This window comes from Tribolium castaneum, chromosome 4 (genome assembly GCF_031307605.1).
Source record: "Tribolium castaneum strain GA2 chromosome 4, icTriCast1.1, whole genome shotgun sequence".
In the NCBI taxonomy this organism is placed as follows: Eukaryota; Metazoa; Arthropoda; class Insecta; order Coleoptera; family Tenebrionidae; genus Tribolium; species Tribolium castaneum.
The window spans coordinates 22753603-22773908 of NC_087397.1; the positions used below are offsets into that span (position 1 = coordinate 22753603).

The following is a 20306-nucleotide window of genomic DNA, read 5'->3' on the forward strand; positions in this document are numbered from 1 at the left end:
AAGAAATGGTTTTGGATCCTATACTTTCTTCAGTTTATTTCTTTAGCAAGTTTAGTGCAATAGAAAAAAGAAAAACTGTTTACTTAGTTAAAATAACTTTCACAAATCTATTTCTATTCCATTTCTATTCTACTTCTATTCTATTTCTATTCTATTTCTATTCTATATTTCTATTCTATTTCTATTCTATTTCTATTCTATTTCTATTCTATTTCTATTCTATTTCTATTCTATTTCTATTCTATTTCTATTCTATTTTTATTCTATTTCTATTCTATTTCTATTCTATTTCTATTCTATTTCTATTCTATTTCTATTCTATTTCTATTCTATTTCTATTCTATTTCTATTCTATTTCTATTCTATTTCTATTCTATTTCTATTCTATTTCTATTCTATTTCTATTCTATTTCTATTCTATTTCTATTCTATTTCTATTCTATTTCTATTCTATTTCTATTCTATTTCTATTCTATTTCTATTCTATTTCTATTCTATTTCTATTCTATTTCTATTCTATTTCTATTCTATTTCTATTCTATATTTCTATTCTATTTCTATTTCTAAAAATTGTCTACTAAAAGAATAAATTGGTTTCGTTCAGTGTGATTGCTTGCTTTTAATTAGATAATTATTTTCAGAATTTTGATTTAGATAAATGCATAAAATTTTAAAAATTGGTTTTAGTCTTACCTACTTTTTGTGGTTTGGCCTAATTTTATATAAAAATCCCATTTATAAAGAACAAAATTCCAAAAATTTGCATTGAATGAATTATATTTTAGTTTCGTTGTTTTTGGTATTTTTTTAATAATCGTATGAACTTTAATTATTTGAGACGGTTAAATAAATTAAACACAAATTTAATTTTTATTAATTCTCGCTTTAAATAATCAATGTTTTTCCCATTCTGCTACTTCAATAAAACAAACTTTTCCCCCATTTTCAATAAAACTGATGTTACAACAGGTGACAATAGTGGAATTTTTTAATACATACTTGTACAGTTACAAAAGTATAACCTTCATAAATTTGAAACGTTTTCAAGATAAATATTTTTTGTACATAACATAAATTGTAATTCTTCGTTTTCAAACGTTAGGACATTTATGTCAGCCAAAATCTGAAAAAAAATAAATTGTTTATATGAGCAAAGTATAAATAACTACTTTGATAACGCTCATCAATTGATACCGGTTTTATCAACAAATTTGTAAAAAAATAACGATTTATCGACACAAAACGACAAACTATTTTCTTTCTTTTGTATTTTTTATCACTGTATTTTATACAAGTACATTCCTTATAATCACCGTGAAAAATTCGGTGTAAAATTAAAATAAATATTTTATTACTCTATACAAAAAATTCTTCAACAATTAACACGTACTTGAAAATTAATATACAACAAGAAGTAAATATTTACTGAGACAAAAAATATATGATGGGCTTTTCAGTTGTTGGAAATTTTTGAAAAAAAGAATCTGCCAAATTGTGTGTGATTTATCTGATTGGATGTCTTGCCCATTCATAAATCGCTTCCAGCGTTTTTCATTATAAACGTATGTGATAAAGAACGTTAATCTCGAAAGAATAAATAGAGGTCGCTCCCAGAATCAATTCAGTTGAAGTTGCGGGACGGTTACGAACGCAACATTGTTTCAAATTCAATGCAACAATTACATTTAACTAAAAGTATTCCATATAAGAACAACAGTCTGTGATAGTATTATTAAATTTTAAGCAAGAGACAAAATATACAGGATGACCACACTAGACAACTCCTTGGACTCGATTTTGGTCCAAATTGGCGATTTTGGAAAATATCAATCGTTTATGTTTAGTTTAGTTTGTTTTGGTGTTATTTTACACTCTGGAGTTCATGTGGCGTTCGTTTTTACTGCCATGGATGTTAGTTATCGGTAAGTTCATTTTCTTATTGTTATTGTTGATCGATCGCTTTTAGAAATAAACTTGCGTGATTAAAGATTATATTCGATTGTTGTTTTGGATTATTTTCCGAGTGGGTATTATAATTGCAAAAACCTAGACATTCAAATTTGAAGATAAATAGTTTTCTTTTTGACAAATTAAAATAATCGATTAGATCTAGCATTCCGCAGTGATAAAACAAGTGTTTAATTTTTGGTTAGGGATAAATGAAATAATTAAAATTATTTTATAAAAATGTTCGTTGATGTAGTTGTGTGAAATCGGACTATAACTTTTATGATATTTAAGATATTGCCATGCCGTTCTCATTATACGATAGATCGGCTTAAAATACACAAACTAAAAATATTTTTATTATACACAGGGTGTTGAACCAAAATTATGTTTTTTTAAATAGAACACTATATATTTTTGCATAATTAGATTCTACACAAAAAATAATGTTATTTTGTATAAATTATTATAGGTTTATCTCTATTCGTTTTTGAATTATTTAACTTTGCGCTATAAAAAAGATCAATTTTTGATAAATCACTACGAAATCGCCAATGAATATTTTCCGACAAATTTGCCACAGAAGAACTTAGAATACCCTATAGATTTAGCAAATAGTCGACTTTGACTTGAAACACGTAGATAATGTACAGGATGTTGAATCACAAATTTTTTTCAAATGGAACACTATGTATTTTTTTACACGTATCGATAGCATTTTGCAGAAGCTTTATAATGCATAGCAAATTTAAAACATTTTTCGAGATATTTAAAAAAATTGTTATCCTAGAATCTGATAAGTCAGATGGTAATTTATTTTTTGATATCTACTAATGTAACTAATTGCATTAGTAATTTAATTATTACTTGATACATAAATGAATTTTACTCATCAATAATAAAATAAATAAAAATAAATAATAAATAATTAATAATAAAATAAATTAAAAAAATTTTTTGAACACTTTAAGAAATATTTCTGATTTGCTATAGAAACCGCATGCCCTCAGAGAGATTATTAAAAAGTGGTAACAATACCTCTAAAAAAATACAGGCTGTTTCATTTGAAAACAATGAGTTATTCAACTTTTTGGTACACTGTATATTATCTGCGTGCTTTAACTAAAAGTCGTCTATTTGATAAAACTACAGTACATTCTGATTTTTTTCTGTTGCAAATTTCTCGAAAAATATTCATAGGCGACTTCGCAGCGATTTTTCAAGAATTGTTTTTTTTTATGACAAAAAGTTAAATAATTCCGAAACGATAAGAGATAGACCCGTAATTGTTTACATAAAGTTACATTATTTTTTGCGTGGAATCTAACTGTGCAAAAATATATAGGGTGTTCCATTTAAAAAATATAACTTTGGTTCACCACTCTGTATAAAACACTTTTGTGTATAATAAAAATATTTTTAGTTTGTGGACTTTAAGTCTATCGGATAATAAAAACGGCAGGGCAATATTTCAAGTAACAAAAAAGTTATAGACCGATTACGCACCCCTGGGTCACCCTGTATGTTCAAAGAAATTTTAAACGACTTTTAAGTATCATTTTTAAAACAGACATAAAAAAAAATTCCTAGCGAAATGGAAGTAGGTACAAGAAATTGTGAATCTGAAAACAAATAAAATTAATGTAAATGCAACAAAATGTTAAAGTGTTTTAAAGAGGTGATTGGAGTCTGAGCGAATTCTGAAGATAAAAATAAATTTTCTATTTTTGAGAGAATGTGGAAGATTTTAGATAAAGTTACTGAACCGCCACATGTCCTAAATTTTAGGACTTTTTCATATTTCAGTAAATGACAGTTAATTTCTAAAACTTCAACTTTTAATACAATAATCAAATTCGTATGGTAATGTTTTTTTCTAATAAAATTTCAACTTTAGTAGAGGAACACCAAATTTTTTTTTTCAAACATTTGACTCCATGTGAAAGGTAACCTTTTTTAGTTTAGATTTTAATGATAGTTGGCACTATTTGTCACATTTCTGCAACGTTTTGCACCACTTACAAAAAAAATAGATTTTGTTTATATTAAAAACAATAACTAGTGACAATTTGATGTGGTATTTATTGACAGCCAGTTTAAATAAGCATACGAATAACTCTCTAGATAACAAACTCATGGTTACATATATGCTTACAAAAGAGATCTACGTCTTTGCAAAAATCTTTGCAACGCCTACTATATAGAAGAACGGAGAACTACAGACTGATCCAGAAATTTTGAGTCTGTTGGCAACACATTTGAAAGTATTTGTGCTCGTAATTTGCAACACTGTAACCGAATTCGATTTCTCTTGACAATTATTTGACGTACAACCCCACAAGAATGTTAAATTGTTGTTAACTGGAAGAGTACTCCATTGGTATCCTTAAAAATTTACGTCCAGTGTTGCCAACAGACTCAGTATTTCTGGATCAGTCTGTAGTTCCAGAATAATACTTTTTCACAAAAAAATTCAATTAAATACGAGAAAACTTGCTGAACCAGTGACGTGGTAACACTGATAACTGATAACTTTTAAGTTAAATCTTCTTTGGTAAATACAGATCGATACTCAATTAAATTTCTGCAACATTTACAATAAAAAAATTGAGGTTTGTTAACTTTGTTAAAAAATTGAAAGCAGTTTTAATATGTTTTGTATTAAAGTTACGAAAATCAATCTAAATGTAAATGTGTTTTTATTAATACAATATGTCCAAAAATGATTGTTCATCAAGTCACCTTTGAAATTTGAACCTAATGTGCCGCTTAGTTTAAATTGTCAATGCTGCCAAAGTGACAAATCCGTCAATATACAGAGTGCTCAAAAACTGGCGCACCAACTCAGTGGTACGTTGTTGAGAAGCGAGTGTAGATCACGGGAAAAATCGTGAAAAAATTCCTAATGTTATATTTTAAACAATCTGGAACAACAAACTTATTTTGCTAACTTCCTCAATTTTTATTATTTTTTAATGTTTTCATGTTTCGCACTAAGTAAATTGTTCCCTAACAAAACGATGAATAATTATTTTTAAATTTACTATCAGATCTTAGCAGTTTTTTTAATTTAACAAAAATTAAATTCATCAAAAAATCACTGTTTGTAAATGTGCCAACACTGGGAATTATTTCCTAGGAAACCGTTTCAAAAATAATTTTTTTCTACAGCCGTCAAAAAATCGTGACATTTATGCATGGTTACCTATGCGCGAAGTTTGACGTTTTTTCACTGTGAAAAAATATTATTTTTTCACGGTTTCACAGTGAAAAAATAATATTTTTTAACTGTGCAGGCAACTCGATTTTTCAGATCATTTTGTTCCAACTTATTTCTGTTACAATTTTAGTAACACGAAAAGACATCAACAGCAACCGAAATGAAGAGACGGATCGATAATGAGAGGTAGTTTTAAAGGTTTTATAATTATACAGAACAATATTACAAAACAATAATAATAGATATTTACTTTGACATATGAAAATTAAATGTGCATGACGAAAACGTGCCCCCGTTTATCCCCAGAGGCCTGAGTGAAGACGCTTGTAAATGAAAGTTATTTTCGCCATTAAAAGAAGCCGATGTAGAAGGTTGAGTGATTTTGTTTTCTTCTGTGGAGGAAGAAGGTTGAATTTTATTGGCAATTTCAATTTTATTATTCAAAGAGTCCTCGATGTAACTTTCTGCCACTGTGCTGCTTCTCCAGCCCCCATGACGTTTAATTGAAATTAGATCACCTCCAGCATTCGCCAAAAGAGTGGCAGAGCTTCTTCTGAAGCAGTGACCAGTATATTTTTTAGGTTCGTCTTTGTTAAGCCACTTTGCAATCAAACTTGGTATCTCTCCGATTTTGTTAATTCCAACATTTTGATTCACACATTTTCCGTTGGTATACTTTAAAAATAAACGGTCACTAGTCGCCCGTGGAGGCCGCAAAGCTCTATATTTTCTGACAATTTCTATATTTTCTAAATTTGAAACAGTAAATATTCGTTCGCAGTGGGTTTTTGTATCAGGCACCTTCACAATTAAGACAGACTGTTTATCTTCTATGTCAGTTAGCTTCATTTTAACTAATTCTTCACGTCGAAGGGCTCCCGATATACCCAAAATTAGCACAGTCTATAAATAAAACGAGTTGTTTTGATTTGTATTACACTAATATGATAAGTTTACCTTCATCAGTAAATATATCTTGTCATCTGCTTCATTAATAAACTTGCTAATGTCTTCTTTGTCTAAAATTTGCGACTTCTTGCTTCTGTAACCTACGCTTTTGCTTTTCAGGTAGGGCACTAACTTCGGAAACTTACGTGTATCGATATTCTCTTTAACGTTTAAGGTGGCTTTCAACATCGCATAAAGGGCCCAGAGTGTTGGTGGCTTTAAGGTGGTAGACTTTTCTTCCAAATACGCCAACAAAACATTTTCCGTTACTTGATCAATCTTTTTCATAGAACACCACTGCCGAAACTGAAGATACGTTTTTTCGTACTGCGGTCTTGATTTAGCAGGCAAAAGATTCGACACTGCCGCGCTTGCAATTGCATCTATTTCGTTTTCGCTGCTAAAATCCATCACACTTCTTCAACAAAAATACCTATTGTGACAAATTTTTCGCAACTATCACTTTTATTTATCATCGTAACCATGCAAGCAACTCGATTTATCAGACCATTTTGTTCCAACTAATTTCTGTTACTTTTTTCTTCATCTGGAGGCTGTAGAAAAAACGTTGTTTGTATTTCGTGGCGAAATTCATGTTTTAATGGCGCCTTCGAATGTCTTTTAGGTCTCGACCTGGCGGTCTCGACTAAAATAACATTCTCAGGCGCCATTAAAAAAACACTCATTTCGCGCACTTAATACAAAAATTACTAATTTTTATAGTTGATCAAGTTCTATTGCGATCACGACTGTTACACAACGTTGCCACATATCATTTATTTAAAATTCGTTATTTATCTATAAGTTTAATACAAAAATTTTTTTTACTATTTTTACCTTTATGTGTAAGCAATTCTCTACCACACTCCGTTGAGTTGGTGCGCCGATTTTTGAGCACCCGGTAATGCAAAAATGCTTCGAATTCAAAAACGAAAGAATACACAACACAGTCACGGAAATATAAAACACAAATCAAGACAAACCCTTCACTTGAAAATACTTTGTCGATAAAATGCCAAAAAGTGAGTAAAAAGTTAGTTTAAAGATTTGACAGAAAAATTATGATAGTCATTTGGACTAAGCGGCATTGATTTTAATTCCACAGTCAACTTGATGAACAATTTGTGAACATATTGTATAATATGCAATCTCGTAAACTTGAGTTATTTGAACGGGATTTTTATCAGTTTTTCCTATGCCTAAATATAGCCATTTTTTAAATATTTAGGTTTAAAAAAAATTGAAAAATTTCGAATTCTGCCAATTTTGGAGATTTAGAAATCGTATTTGGACAATCATACATGTCTTTCCTTCAGTATTAACAGAATTGGAATTTTTTTTACAAACTTAATATTAACGTTATTTTTGGACAATTTCTACAAGCTTTAGGTCAGTCTTTTTAAATGGAATGCCCCAATTTTTATTTCGCTAAGGGGAAAAAAATTAACTCTTCAACGATCTGTATTAGCATTTCCTATACCTAGCTAACTGTGATAATTTTTAAATTATGTTGGTTTTCTTTGACATTGTCGAAAATTCCTTACTAGCCACAGGTGTTTTTGACAAAAAAACATTTCTTATTGAATTAACGATAAGTTCTGTTCAAAATTTTGCTTTCTTTTCCGTTAAAACAAAATAAATTCATTAAATTTAGATTTCAAAAACTTTTATTCATTATTATTTTATTCATGTTTCCATGTCAACTTAGGCGAAATGAACCATGACTAATGAATTTCTCACTGCCAACAAAAAGTTTGTATAACTTGAAAATTCTTAAACAAAGTGTAGAAAATATTAATACAGATCGATGCAGAATTAAATACCATTTGGTGAAATAAAAATTGCAGCATTTTATTTGAAAATTGGAGTTATGAGTGTTTGAAGTTTTGCAAACTTAAACTTACAAACCTGGGGTTTGCTGACTTTTTTAGAAATTTGAAAACATAAAAGAAAAGATTTAAATCTTCTCTTTCAAACGAATAAAAAAGGATTTCCAAATTTTTAATACCGGCAAAATTATTTCTTTTTGAAGCTGAAGATGCAAATCCAAAAATTTCCAAAAAACCTTTAATATTTCAAAAATGACTAAAAGGTCTAGGGAAATCTGATAAAAACTCTCTTAAAATAATTCGAGTAATCCAAAAATGCAGTAAAAAAATTGTTTTCCATTTAAAATAAGAAAGTTGATAACAACTTCCGGTATAACCGGAAGTGCCGACATGTTGAAAACATTTTCATTGATCAGGAACTAACGGACTATGGTTGTAATTTTGGGGTGATTACCATTATTAGAACTTCCAATACTTTCTAATGTTTAGACGGAGCAGCCTGTATTACAAATTACAAGAATTACAAATTTCTGGCCATCCTCAAATTTTATAGCATAAGCTAGTTAATATAACGTGAAATCTAGCCGGAATCTAACGCAATGTAGGTAGAATTACATTATTGAAACATTTTATTTGAATAATTTCAATAATTGAAAAATTTCAATGAAAAAATGAGTTATTGATGTTCGGATTCTACAAACGAAACTTAAACAATTTCAGGTTTGCTAAGCTATTCTAGAAATTTAAAAACACCAAAAGAAAGATCTAAGTTTCTTTCAAATGACAAAAAAAATGGTTTTCAATTCTTTTAAATGGCAGAGTTACCAATTTTTGAGTATGAGAATGCAAATCCTTAAAAATTTTTCGCAAATAGCTAAATTTAAATATAAAGGAAGTTGATGAGAACTTCGATAAAATAATTTTAATACTTAATCAACAGCATGAAAAACATAACTTTCACTTAAAATATGAAATACAAGGACCAGTACTTAGGTATTAAATTAAAAATTTTACATTTTGAATGGTTTCAGGCATTTACCACAAGTAACCTTTGAACTTACATTTAATTTAAGTTATTTTTTAATTGTTATTGTTGATCGATCTTTTTTAGATTGACTAGTGCGATTAAAGATTACATCCGATTGTTGTTTTTGGATCATTATCTGGGTGGATATTATAACAAAAGCAAAGATCTAGACATTCAAATTTATTGATAAATAATCTCCTCATTGACATACTAAAATAATCGAATTAGATCTAGCTAGCATTCTACACTGATAGATGATAACACAAGTAGTAATTAAGGATAAACGAAGTAATTAAAATTATTTTATGAAAATGTTCACTGATTTGCTGAAAGAAAAACACATTGTTTACAATTTTACCTAACATTTTTTACTTTAAATTCCTTTTCAGGCAAAGAGTTGCTTTATATTTTATGTAAATCTCAAAATTATATCTTTTTTTTTTTATTAAAATTTTTGTTAACACCTTGTGTCAAAGGTTCATGTGGAAAATAATTTGAATGTTATTATTTTACGTCAAATTTAACCAGGGAAGTAGGAAACGTAGGAACTTTGGGATTACTATTTTAAAAAAACAATTGAATACCTACAATTAATGTTGACATTTCTAAAATTTGTCGATATTTATTTTAATATTAATCATTAGCTGTCTCAAAACTTTAAAAACGCCAACGTCGCATTTTTTCTCAAAATTAGCTGTTATAAAGTATTTATGCACTTCAAACAATTAATAGCTAATTTAATTTATAATTTCAATAAGAGTTCTAATCATTAATATTAATACTAAGTGGAAAGATATCAAAAGTATTTGTTGCTCAAAAAAAAGTCATGAGAACTATGTTTAACTTAAAATATAATGAAACTTGTAGGAACATCTTTAAAAGCAATAACTTCTTCACAGTAACTGGTTTATACATATACATATAGATTGCTTTTATTTTTCTTTAAACATAATCAACTATTTAATGTCACTAACGACCATAAGTACAACACTCGCGAAGTAGACTTTGAGTATCCAAGATACAAACTTACACTGACGGAAAAAAATAGTTATTATGCAGGAATAAAACTACACAATAGTTTACGTGTGCATCTACGCACACCTTGTAATTTAAATTTATTTAAAAAGAAAATATTTGACTACATTTTGGATCTCGAACCATTTACCTTAAACGAATTCTATAACAGACAGGTTTTTTGACTTATATGTCTTAAAATTATTTTTACGTTATTGTTATTTCTGTGTATAATACTAACGTTTTTCGTATCAATTTTGTTACTACATCTGTATAAATTGATAGAAAAAAAAATTATTATTATAATAACGTTTTTACAATTGTATCAATCTTATTTAAAAAAATTATTTGGTAAAATGCACGTTTTTATAGTTATGAAACCGCTAATACATAACTTAAAACATACTTCAATACTAAAAATGCCTTTCTTCCGGTCACAATTTTTAGTTAAACACCTCGTCCCAAAAATTGATCATCAAGAAGCCATTTAAGGTTTAACTTTGCTAAAAATTAGACCCAATTTTGGATCCAAGTGCCTACGTATTTTGCAAATGCATAGACAAAGTCCCAAAATCTCACAGATTTTGTGCATAACATTATTTAGACAATCCACTTTTCCATATGCTTGTTAATAATAAACGTGAAACTTGGTAGGAAAGGTTCAATTTCTCTCTTTCATCGATAATTACCATTTCTTAAAGGGAAAAATGTTTATGGTGAAAAGTTTAGACGTAAAATCCTCGTACTTACAAAGAAATCTCTTTTAAAATTTGGAGTTAATATTAAAAAATACAGTAAATTAACGACGACTGCCAATCTAAATCCTTTCTAAACGCAGTTAATCGACGAAAAAGGGAAACATTTTTTGAAACATTTATTTGCCTCTTCGCCAAATTTGAAGTGTAACACCACTGATTTCTATTCCAGTTTGTTTTTTTTACATATTCCAGCGGACGTATATGAAACAAAATTTCAAAAATTGACATTCAGTGTCCCAACTTTCCCAATGCAGAAACTCTAGATTTAGTTATTTTCTCTTATAGGTATTAGTAATTTGCTGCTTATTCCATACGTACGAGTAGAGGTAGTACACCTTTATTCTACAAGTGGTTACTTTACATTATTTCATTTAGTTATTTTTTTTATCTTACTCCATTGAATAAAGTAAGCATTTGGTGATTTTTTTATTCTATCGGTGAAAAAATTTAACAAAAATTTTTCAGTGTACCTATAAGAGCGAACGTATTATACACGTAAAGAAAAGTTGGCATTATCTGCTCGTGATTCCTTTCTGTAACACATCACTCAGATAATAAACAACTTTTCTTTACTTGTATAATAAATTACCATTTTGATTTTTTGTGATAAGAACGTCAAAGTATTTTCAAAAACGTGACTAGAATCTCTTAAGCAAATTCTGAAGATAAAAAATAAATTATTATCTATTTGTAATTACACTCTGTAATCAAAAACAATTTTCTAAAATGTGTCCTAGGTCATAGAAAATATCAGAGCTCCTACTTTAATAATAACTGAGCTACAAAGGACGGGACCACCCTATAGATCCAAATTAATCAATTAAAGAAATGGAATCCGTTTAGTCGCTTCTAAATATTCATTCAAAAAAAATAACTTTGATTTAATTTTCTTTGAATTGTATTGCATATTTCTTTGTTCCCAATAGGTGCGAAATTCCCCAATGTGACACAGTTGACCCACAATATGAACCACCTTGGTTACCAAACGCTGTACCTTATACCGATACGAATCCAGCTAAATGCACAAGATACATAATCAATGCCACGCAAGATTTTGGCAATTGCACAAAAGAAGGCGATTTCACAAGTTTGACAGAAAGATGCGATACATTTGTTTACGAAACACGAGAAAAAAGCATTTTACAGGAGGTAAACATTCAAAGCAAATTGAAGAGACAAATGTTAATTAAACCAACTTGTATTTTAGTATAATCTCCAATGCGATGATAATCTGTGGAAACTGACGTTAGTTGGTACCATCAATAACGTGGGACAGTTTTTCGGATTGTTTATTTCAGGAATCATATCAGACAGGTAATAGTTATTTTTACATAATACTTAATGAGTAGAGACCGAATTTTAGGAAAATTGCTTTTTTTCCTTTGCTGTAATAACTCTTTCAACGCCAACGTCACATTTTAACGAATTAAAAAAAATAAATATAAAAAAACCGAATTATTTTTATAGTAAGAGTGATAAAATTGTAAAATTGTTATTAATGAGTAGGTTCCTTCTTGAAAATATAAATTACATTAGCTATTATTTTCTTGAAATGCATGAATAATTTTGCTATTTTTAGAAAAAATGTGACGTTGGCGTTTTTATAGTTTTGAAACAGACCTATTTTATCCTAAAGATATAATTTTGACTTCTCTTTCAATTTTTTCAACACAAACATTATTTTTTATTTTTATTTTTTTGGCCTGACCTGACCTGACCTTTAATATTTATTTTTCAGCTATTTAAAGATTGATTATGGACACTCTGTATACACATTTCTATTATTTTGACTGTAGAAGCTCTAATAATCCGAAAAAATTGTTGAATATTTTTTTGTTTGTTTTTTTTATTCCAGTAGGGTAAACTGCACAGTTATTGGCCAGATGTCATAATTTTTCAACCCGGTCAGTAACTGAATTTCTTGCACTTAATAAATAAAAAATTATAAAAAATACAGTAATAATAAAATTTTTAACATTGTTTAATAATTAGGATCATGTACATTGTAACATCTCAATCCTTAGTTTGGAATCGCGCAATATACATTCATTTTGAAAGTGTTAATGATTTCTCAATTTTAGATTTTTGCTTAATTGACCAATAACTATGCAGTATACCCTATTTTCCTAGAGTGGCCTAGTTTATGTATTGACTGGACTTTTTTGGTTAACAGTCCTAAAATCCGGTCTCTAGCTATGAAAAACCGATTTTGTTTAACGTACATAATGTTTGCCAAAACGAGTGAGTGCAGCGCAGCAAATTGTGCGAGTTAAACATATTATGTACAAACTGTTCCGAATTCCGTCGTACATTGATTTAACTTAAAAAAAGTTTATACAAATCAACTATAAAAAAGGTTCTGAATAAAAAGAGTGGTGGAAGGAAGTGGTTATTCAGAACCTTTTTCATATACAGGCTGATTTTTTGATGGCCTACATTAAAAACTTTTTAACTTCTAATAAAACTTGAGCTTTAAAATTTTTTTACGATCCAAAGTGACCATTCTGAGTTCAACTAAATTATTTTCAAGTTGGCTGAACTTTCGGAACTATGAGAAATTGGCGCCAACTTTGAAATTTTAAATGGTAACTACCTATTTATATTGCATTCTTGAATTCGCGTTTTGGAGTTGAGTAAAATATACCCTAATTGTTAGTACTTATCTGTCATAGTTTTGAAATATGTCAATTTTTTTGTTAAAATTTTTATTTACAGGGGCTTATTTAAAATATCATAATTTTAATTATATCATAATATTTTTTTGCATTTGATAACTAAAGGCTCGAAGGGTCTTCTGAAATTTTAACGATTGTCAACTGTCAAATTGCAAGGCTACTATAATTTTTTTAAAATGATAATTAAATAATTATTATAACAGTTTTTTCAAATGTAATGTCCCTCTTTTTTCAATGGCAGTTATAAGAACATCAATTTTTGATAATAAACCAGCTAAATACTAAATAAAATATTGAAGTTTGACAATTGTTGACCATTTTGTAAGGTCTACTTGGTAAACTATAAAAATAACGAAGTAAAATCCGTTTTTTGTGATTTTTTTCCAAAACTGTAAGAGATAGGTATAGGACGTGTTGATGAAAATCACCATAAAAATTATTGTTCTCTCGATTGCCGTTAAGAAAATAGGGTCGCTCCATTTGAAAAAACTGAGTTATAGCCGATTTTTGATAACCATTAAAAAAATCATACTAGCCATGAATTTTGACAGTTGACATTTGTGAAAATTGTAGAAAGCTCTTCAAAACTACTGTTATCAAATGCAAAAAAAATCATTCAAAAGGCTTCAGGGGTTGTGATATCTTATAGATAAATCCTTGCAAATAAATTTTAACAAAAAAATTGGCATTTGTCAAGAACTATTACAGATAAGTACTAACAACTTACTCAGTTTCAAGAGGCGAATTGAAAAATGCAATAAAAATGTTTGGTTACTTTGAAATTTTCAAAGTTGGTGTCAATTTCTCGTAGTTCCGTAAGCTTAGCCATTTTGAAAATAATTTAGTTAAACTTAGAATGGTCGATTTGAATCATATACAAAATTTTAAAAGTCTAGTTTTATAGAAAGTTAAAAAGTTTCTAATGTAGGCCCTAAAAAATCACCCTGAATAAATATGGTCTAAGAAAGCAATAAGTTCACAAATCAACTAAATTTTATTATGTCAAAGTTATGTAATAAGTGAGCACATCACGGCAAAATTAAACGTGACGGAATTCGGAAAAACATCACTTTATACACAGGAAAAATGTAGTATAAATTTTTAAGGTTTGGCCGTAAAGTTATATTTATTTGGGGCCTTATACTATGCGGAGTTTGTGGATTACTTCGAACGCTTGCTCCTACTTACATTTGGTTTTTAGTATTTGAATTTTTGGATGCTGCGTTTGGTGCCGGCAGTTACGTTTGCGGATTTATTATGGGTAAGTAAAGTACAAGAAAAATATCGAACAATTAAAAGTTTTAAATAATTATTATTGGGGTTTTAGGTGTTGAACTAGTTGGACCAAAGAAAAGAGTACTAACTGGTACGTTAGTAAGTTCCTGTTATGCTTTGGGGGAAGTTTTTGCCGCTGGTTCAGCATGGTTTTTTGAAGACTGGAGGTTTGTAAGCAATTTAAGCCAAAATAATGTAGCTTCAAGAAGAAAAATTTTAGACCGATTATTTACGTACTGTACGGTCCTCCAATGTTGTTGTTTGTCTATTTTTGGATAATCCCAGAATCAATTAGATGGAATATCAGTAAAGGAAAAATAGAAGAAGCCAAAGACACTCTGAGACGTGTCGCAAAAGTCAATGGAAAAACTATATCTGAAGACGCTTTAGATAAACTGGCAATGGCTGACACAGGCGATTCTAACAAATCTTCAATCTCTGAAGTGTTCAAATCTCCGGTTTTGATGCTTCGTCTAATCAATTGCTTCTTCTGTTGGATCACTTGTGCATTTCTTTTTTACGGCTTAACGCTGAATTCTGTCGCCTTGGCAGGCAATGGCTATTTAGATTTTATTTTAACTTCGTTAGTTGAAATTCCGGCTTATTTTGCATGTATTTATGTTGTTGAAAAAATGGGACGAAAGTGGTCCCTGAGTTTGTCATTTTTCATGACTGGTATCTCCTGTTGTGTGTTTATTTTCATTCCGAAAGGTAAACATGGTGACATTATTTAAATTTAAATTAATTTTAATTGATTTACAGATTTACACAATGTTAGCCTTGCAATGTGGATGCTTGGAAAATTTGGCGCTACAGCTGCGTTTACAATAACCTACGTTATAACAAGTGAATTGTTTCCAACGCCATTGCGACATTCTTTAATGGGGGCATGCTCAACTTTTGGAAGGATAGGCTCTATGATAGCACCGCAAACCCCATTGCTCGTGAGTAACTAACTATACCAGTTTGGTTTAAGTCTAGGGCAATATTTGAACCCGAAAAATTAGTAAAAGTTGATTGTAATTTTTGGAATACAACCAACAGAAACTTAAATTTTTTTTGTCAAACTCGACTAAGTGAAACTTTTAATTTTTTCCAAAAAGTGATTAGATTCCGCAGATTTTTTCAAAATTTTGATCGATTATTATCAGCATTTGAAATATATATTAGTTGACAATTACGAAATTACAAACATAGCTTTGATGTATGGTTATCAATGAAGAAATTAAGATATACTCTTGTGTTGTAACAATGGCTTTCTGTTCAGCAGTAAACAGTAAAAGTTATTTATGTAATCAGTACAGCCCACATTTTAGATCTTTAAAATATGTTAGAAAGTATTCTAAAAAAGGATAGTAAAAACATAAAATAGGACATACAGGGTGACCCAGGGGTGTGTAATCGGTCTATAACTTTTTTGTTACTTGAAATACTCGTATTGCCAAATATTATCCAAATACTATCGATTCGTGTAAAAAAACATGGTGTTCCATATGAAAAAAATGAGTTATTCAACAGGCACACTCTGTACACTATTTCAGTGTTACAAGTAAAAGTCGACTACTCGTATTTGCTAAAACTGCAAGGTATTTTGAGTTCTTCTGCGGTAAATTTGTCGGAAAATATTCATTGTCGACTTTGTAGTGATTTTTCATAAATTTGTCTTTTTTATAGCGAACAGTTGAATAATTCCGAAACGAAAAGAGATAGACCCATAATAGTTTATATAAAGTTACAATATCTTTTTGCGCAGAATCTAATAATGCAAAAATATATGAGGTGTTTTATTTAAAAAAAGTAATTTTGGTTCACCACCCTGTATGCAACACCATGTGTATAATAAAAACATTTTTAGTTTGTTTCTTTTAAGACGATCTATACGTACTTTTATGGCTTATTCGAAGGCTCGAAAGTGATATTTTCTGGCAAGGTTGGGTCAAGACAGGTCAAAACTATTTTCAAAGTGTTGCCTACGAAACTAAAATTGAAATTCGTTTTAGTTTTTAAGACGGCCCCCGAGAACTGTCCATACTTTTAATACATATTTCAAAAGATAGACTACGTAGCAGTACCAAACAAAAAGCAAAATTCCCCACAAAACTACTTATTTTTTATTTAGTGTTGAATCCGTTTTTTTGGTCTGCTGATCTGAGACTTGAGTGCCAAACGCATGACATTGCACAGATACACCATTCAAGCACAACATCATTGTAAATATGGATGGAAAAATTGAACCCGATACTAGCAATAGCAAGGAAAAAATAACCTTTAGAAAAAATTCTTTGAAAATTACATTTTTTTAAAAGATCCGCTTTTAAAATTTAATTGCCAGTTGGAGGCGCCACAATGGTTTCTGATTGAAAATTGTTCTCGATTATAAAAGTAAAACAAGTGTAAAGACACATATTTTTTTATCATTTTGACAGTTCTGAGGGGCCTCCTTAATAGAAAGAGTTTAAGAAAATTAAAATTTCGAAAATTTGATATTGAAAAATGCTGAAAACAGTTACTTTCAAAACTTGTTTGTTTTTATCGATCTTATTTTTCTTGTGATCATGTTGTTGGCTTCGTTTTTTATGTTGAACAATATAATTGTTAATATCACCAACATTTTAAATTTGCAAACCAATCAAACGATTTTCCATTTCTTAGCATATGTTTACAGTTAAATTAACAGATAATTTACAGAATTTACAGAAAAATTATCTAAATTTGAACAGATTTTGATAAGTTAAACTGAACAAAAACAAACGACAAAAATAGAAAGTAGAAAAAAATAGTATATTCATATCTTTTAAAATAATTTTACTCAAGCTGCTTTTTTTAATGGGTTAATTTTAAAAGAAATGATTCTTTTTTATTTATTTTTTGTTTTATAATAAACCTTATTATTAAAAAGCCTTTTTTTATTGGAAAGAGTAAAATATAATAAAGAAAAATGTCGTTTGTCGTTTAAAAAAACCAAAAACTAGTTACGTAATTCATTTAAAATTCCTACTGTTTAATTTCCTGAAAAAGCACCTAAAGCTAAAGCTCGAAAGCAAAGCAACAAAAAATAACAACACTTTACACTTTACAAAAGTGATTTTATAAAAGCCTAATAAAAATTAAAACGCTTTTCAAATTCACAATTAAATCAGAAAAAAGCCAAAATCTGTTAAACTGATAATATCTAACTTGGAGAAAAAATCTTGAGAGTTTTTGAGATATTTTTTTGGAGATTTTTAAAGTTTTAGTTCAACTGTTATGCTAGTGCCACAATAGCTTGGGAAAAAGACAATAGTATTGTGTATCAAACTGTTGTAATAAGCTGAGAGAAACTGAAAATATAAAAAATTTAATATGGTTAGTTTCGTTAAAAATTTATCTTAATTATTCTTTAGCTGCGCTCTTTTGCATTCTTCAAATTCTCAAATTTTCTTTCTAAAAAATTGTATATAAATTCTTTTCTGCATCCTTGTAATTATTTTCTAGTTTCGTTTAAGAATTGTTCTTGATGATTCTTTGTTTCTGTACTCTAAAGAGCCTTTTAAAGATTCTTTTCCCTTAAAAAAATAGAGGTGTCGCTTCGCAGACTTTTTATAGAAAAATAATTCTGTACAACTTGGTTTCTTACACTTTTTATGTATTGAAATTTATGTGATTGTGTGCAAATTAGTAGGTTTTTATTTTTCGCTAAACTTTTTAAATTACCTTTATCTTTTACTAATTTTACTACCTGAATTTTGTTTGTTTGTCTCGTGTTTATCGTTATTTACAATCAAATTAGGTCAACTTGAGTAGGTTAGGAATCCCACTTTTAAAATTAGCTGACTATTAAGAGATCATTTTTCACGATCTATAAAACATTACCAGTTTTCTAGCGAGCCAACTTATCCCATAATTAAAGTTTTTTCGGGTTCCAAATATTGCTCTATTTTTTCCACAGTCTGCTAATTACGAAGTAATTATTTTAGGCTCAAATTTGGGAACCTCTGCCAATTATAATGTACACAGCAATGGCCACTATCGCAGGACTTTTGACGCTTCTATTTCCAGAGACTGTAAACATTAAGCTACCAGATACGATAGATGAAGCCATTAGTATAGGAAAAAATAAAAATAGTGTACCTAAAGACTAACATATCTGTGATGAGTTTTGTAAAAAAGTACTAAACATTTTAGGCGTAATAATATTTATTTTAAAGTATTTGATTGGCATTTTATTTCATCTCACAAAATATAAAAATAACATATACTCTTAAGTACGTTAACTAGTAAAAATATCACTTATAGTTTTACAATATTTAAATATCTGGTATGTGATACAGTCTTGAGATCCATCAGTAAAAACCCTCAATGTTTGGCTGAGTCAATCTAGTACGTAAGTAACAACATTTTACCTCTCCCAGAAATTCAAAAACTCAATCGTCTTGAATTTTATCATTTAAAGGAATGGTAACCAAATCATTAATGTCCTTCAATTCTTCACCTTCAGGTACAGTCTGAATCTCAACAGGAATTAAAGTCTTGTTAAAATAAAGAAGCCAAAATAGACAAATAACCATCATGACTGTAGTTAGGCCAAACGTCCAAATTGTACCAAATTCCTCATAGATGTATGTCACAAATACTGGACCCATGACACGTGACAAACAACCAGAACCAGTCATTAAACCCATCCAAACTCCCTAGAACCAAATAATTTTGATTAGAAAACAAAGCTTAAATTACAGTCACACAAAATGAAAATGACGCGTCTATAATGTCCGACATTTCGTCTATAATTTTTTGTTATAATAACAAAACAAACAACAAATAAAGCAATTTCCAAATTCGCTAAGACATCTCGACATTTGGAGAAAAAGTCAAAATATTTAGGTAATTATGCGCTTAATGCAAAATCAATTTTACTGTGTGATTAAAATTAAAATATAACAAACTCAGCGAAACACGGATTCATATTTCATTTTGTAAAATACTTAAATCACCTTTGACAATTTTTGCGAAAATTAAAATTGTGCTAATAAAACGTAAAAATTGATTATTTTAGAGATAGGGCTCGGTATTTTAGGTGATTTGAGCTCGGTTCAATTAGGTAATAAACATAAAAAGTTGTGTCATTCTTCAGCTTATTTTTGACAAAATTTCAGTCAAAAAGAAATGAAATCGAAGTGTATATTAACAAAATCTTACAAAATAAATTTGTTTCAGGTTCAAAAACCAAACTAAGTTGAACGAAAAATATTGACTCAATATCAATTTCGATCAAAGAATTTTTCAGTTTTAGCAAAAACAGTTTGGCTTGAAGAAAATTTTGAGAATATTTTCGTTGTTTCTGGCTGAAAAACGTGGTAAACATTCAAAATATAGAAAAATTATGTAATTTTTTATTCATTTTGTTTTTTTTTTCGATTTGATTTGCAACATCTCTAAATATATTAAATTTTAAATCAAAAAACAAACATGATTTTTGACTATAAGTGTTGTGGTTTTTCGAATTATTTTGACGAAATTCTAATAAAAAAACAAACTAAATCGAAAGAAACTATCAAAGCCACTTTTTTGTAGTTTTTAAATAACTAAGTCGTTTTTGTAAAATAAGTCAATAATTTGGTAATTTTTTATCCAATT

General features: G+C 28.9%; 3 protein-coding genes across 6 annotated transcripts in view; 1 reads left to right on the plus strand and 2 right to left on the minus strand.

The window, feature by feature from the left end:
- Nucleotides 1–1608: 1608 nt before the first annotated feature.
- On the plus strand, nucleotides 1609–18882 carry LOC659137 (solute carrier family 22 member 1). The gene is made up of 8 exons (XM_965469.4): nucleotides 1609–1922; nucleotides 11670–11892; nucleotides 11951–12057; nucleotides 14525–14679; nucleotides 14746–14860; nucleotides 14914–15404; nucleotides 15456–15637; nucleotides 18650–18882. The coding sequence occupies exons 1-8, from the start codon at nucleotides 1765–1767 to the stop codon at nucleotides 18812–18814; spliced, it is 1596 nt and encodes a 531-aa protein (XP_970562.1). The 5' UTR covers nucleotides 1609–1764; the 3' UTR covers nucleotides 18815–18882.
- Nucleotides 5355–7225, minus strand: LOC135265962 (uncharacterized). 4 transcript variants are annotated; one of them, XR_010333865.1, is made up of 3 exons: nucleotides 6262–7225; nucleotides 6125–6209; nucleotides 5355–6070 (listed from the first exon to the last, which is right to left on the minus strand). XR_010333865.1 is itself a non-coding variant. In XM_064356384.1 (3 exons), the coding sequence occupies exons 1-3, from the start codon at nucleotides 6524–6526 to the stop codon at nucleotides 5414–5416; spliced, it is 1014 nt and encodes a 337-aa protein (XP_064212454.1). In that variant the 5' UTR covers nucleotides 6527–6858; the 3' UTR covers nucleotides 5355–5413. The 4 variants fall into 4 exon arrangements, 2 of the variants coding, with proteins under 2 accessions (XP_064212454.1, XP_064212453.1); XM_064356384.1 differs by having other exon boundaries at nucleotides 6125–6216; nucleotides 6262–6858; XR_010333864.1 differs by having other exon boundaries at nucleotides 5355–6209.
- Nucleotides 18852–20306, minus strand: part of Cln7 — a 47212-nt gene continuing 45757 nt past the window's right edge. Inside the window, exon 5 of the mRNA XM_064356409.1 lies at nucleotides 18852–19363. Within this exon, the coding sequence (XP_064212479.1) occupies nucleotides 19097–19363 (267 nt within the window). The 3' untranslated portion in view covers nucleotides 18852–19096. The remainder of the gene's footprint in view (nucleotides 19364–20306) is intronic.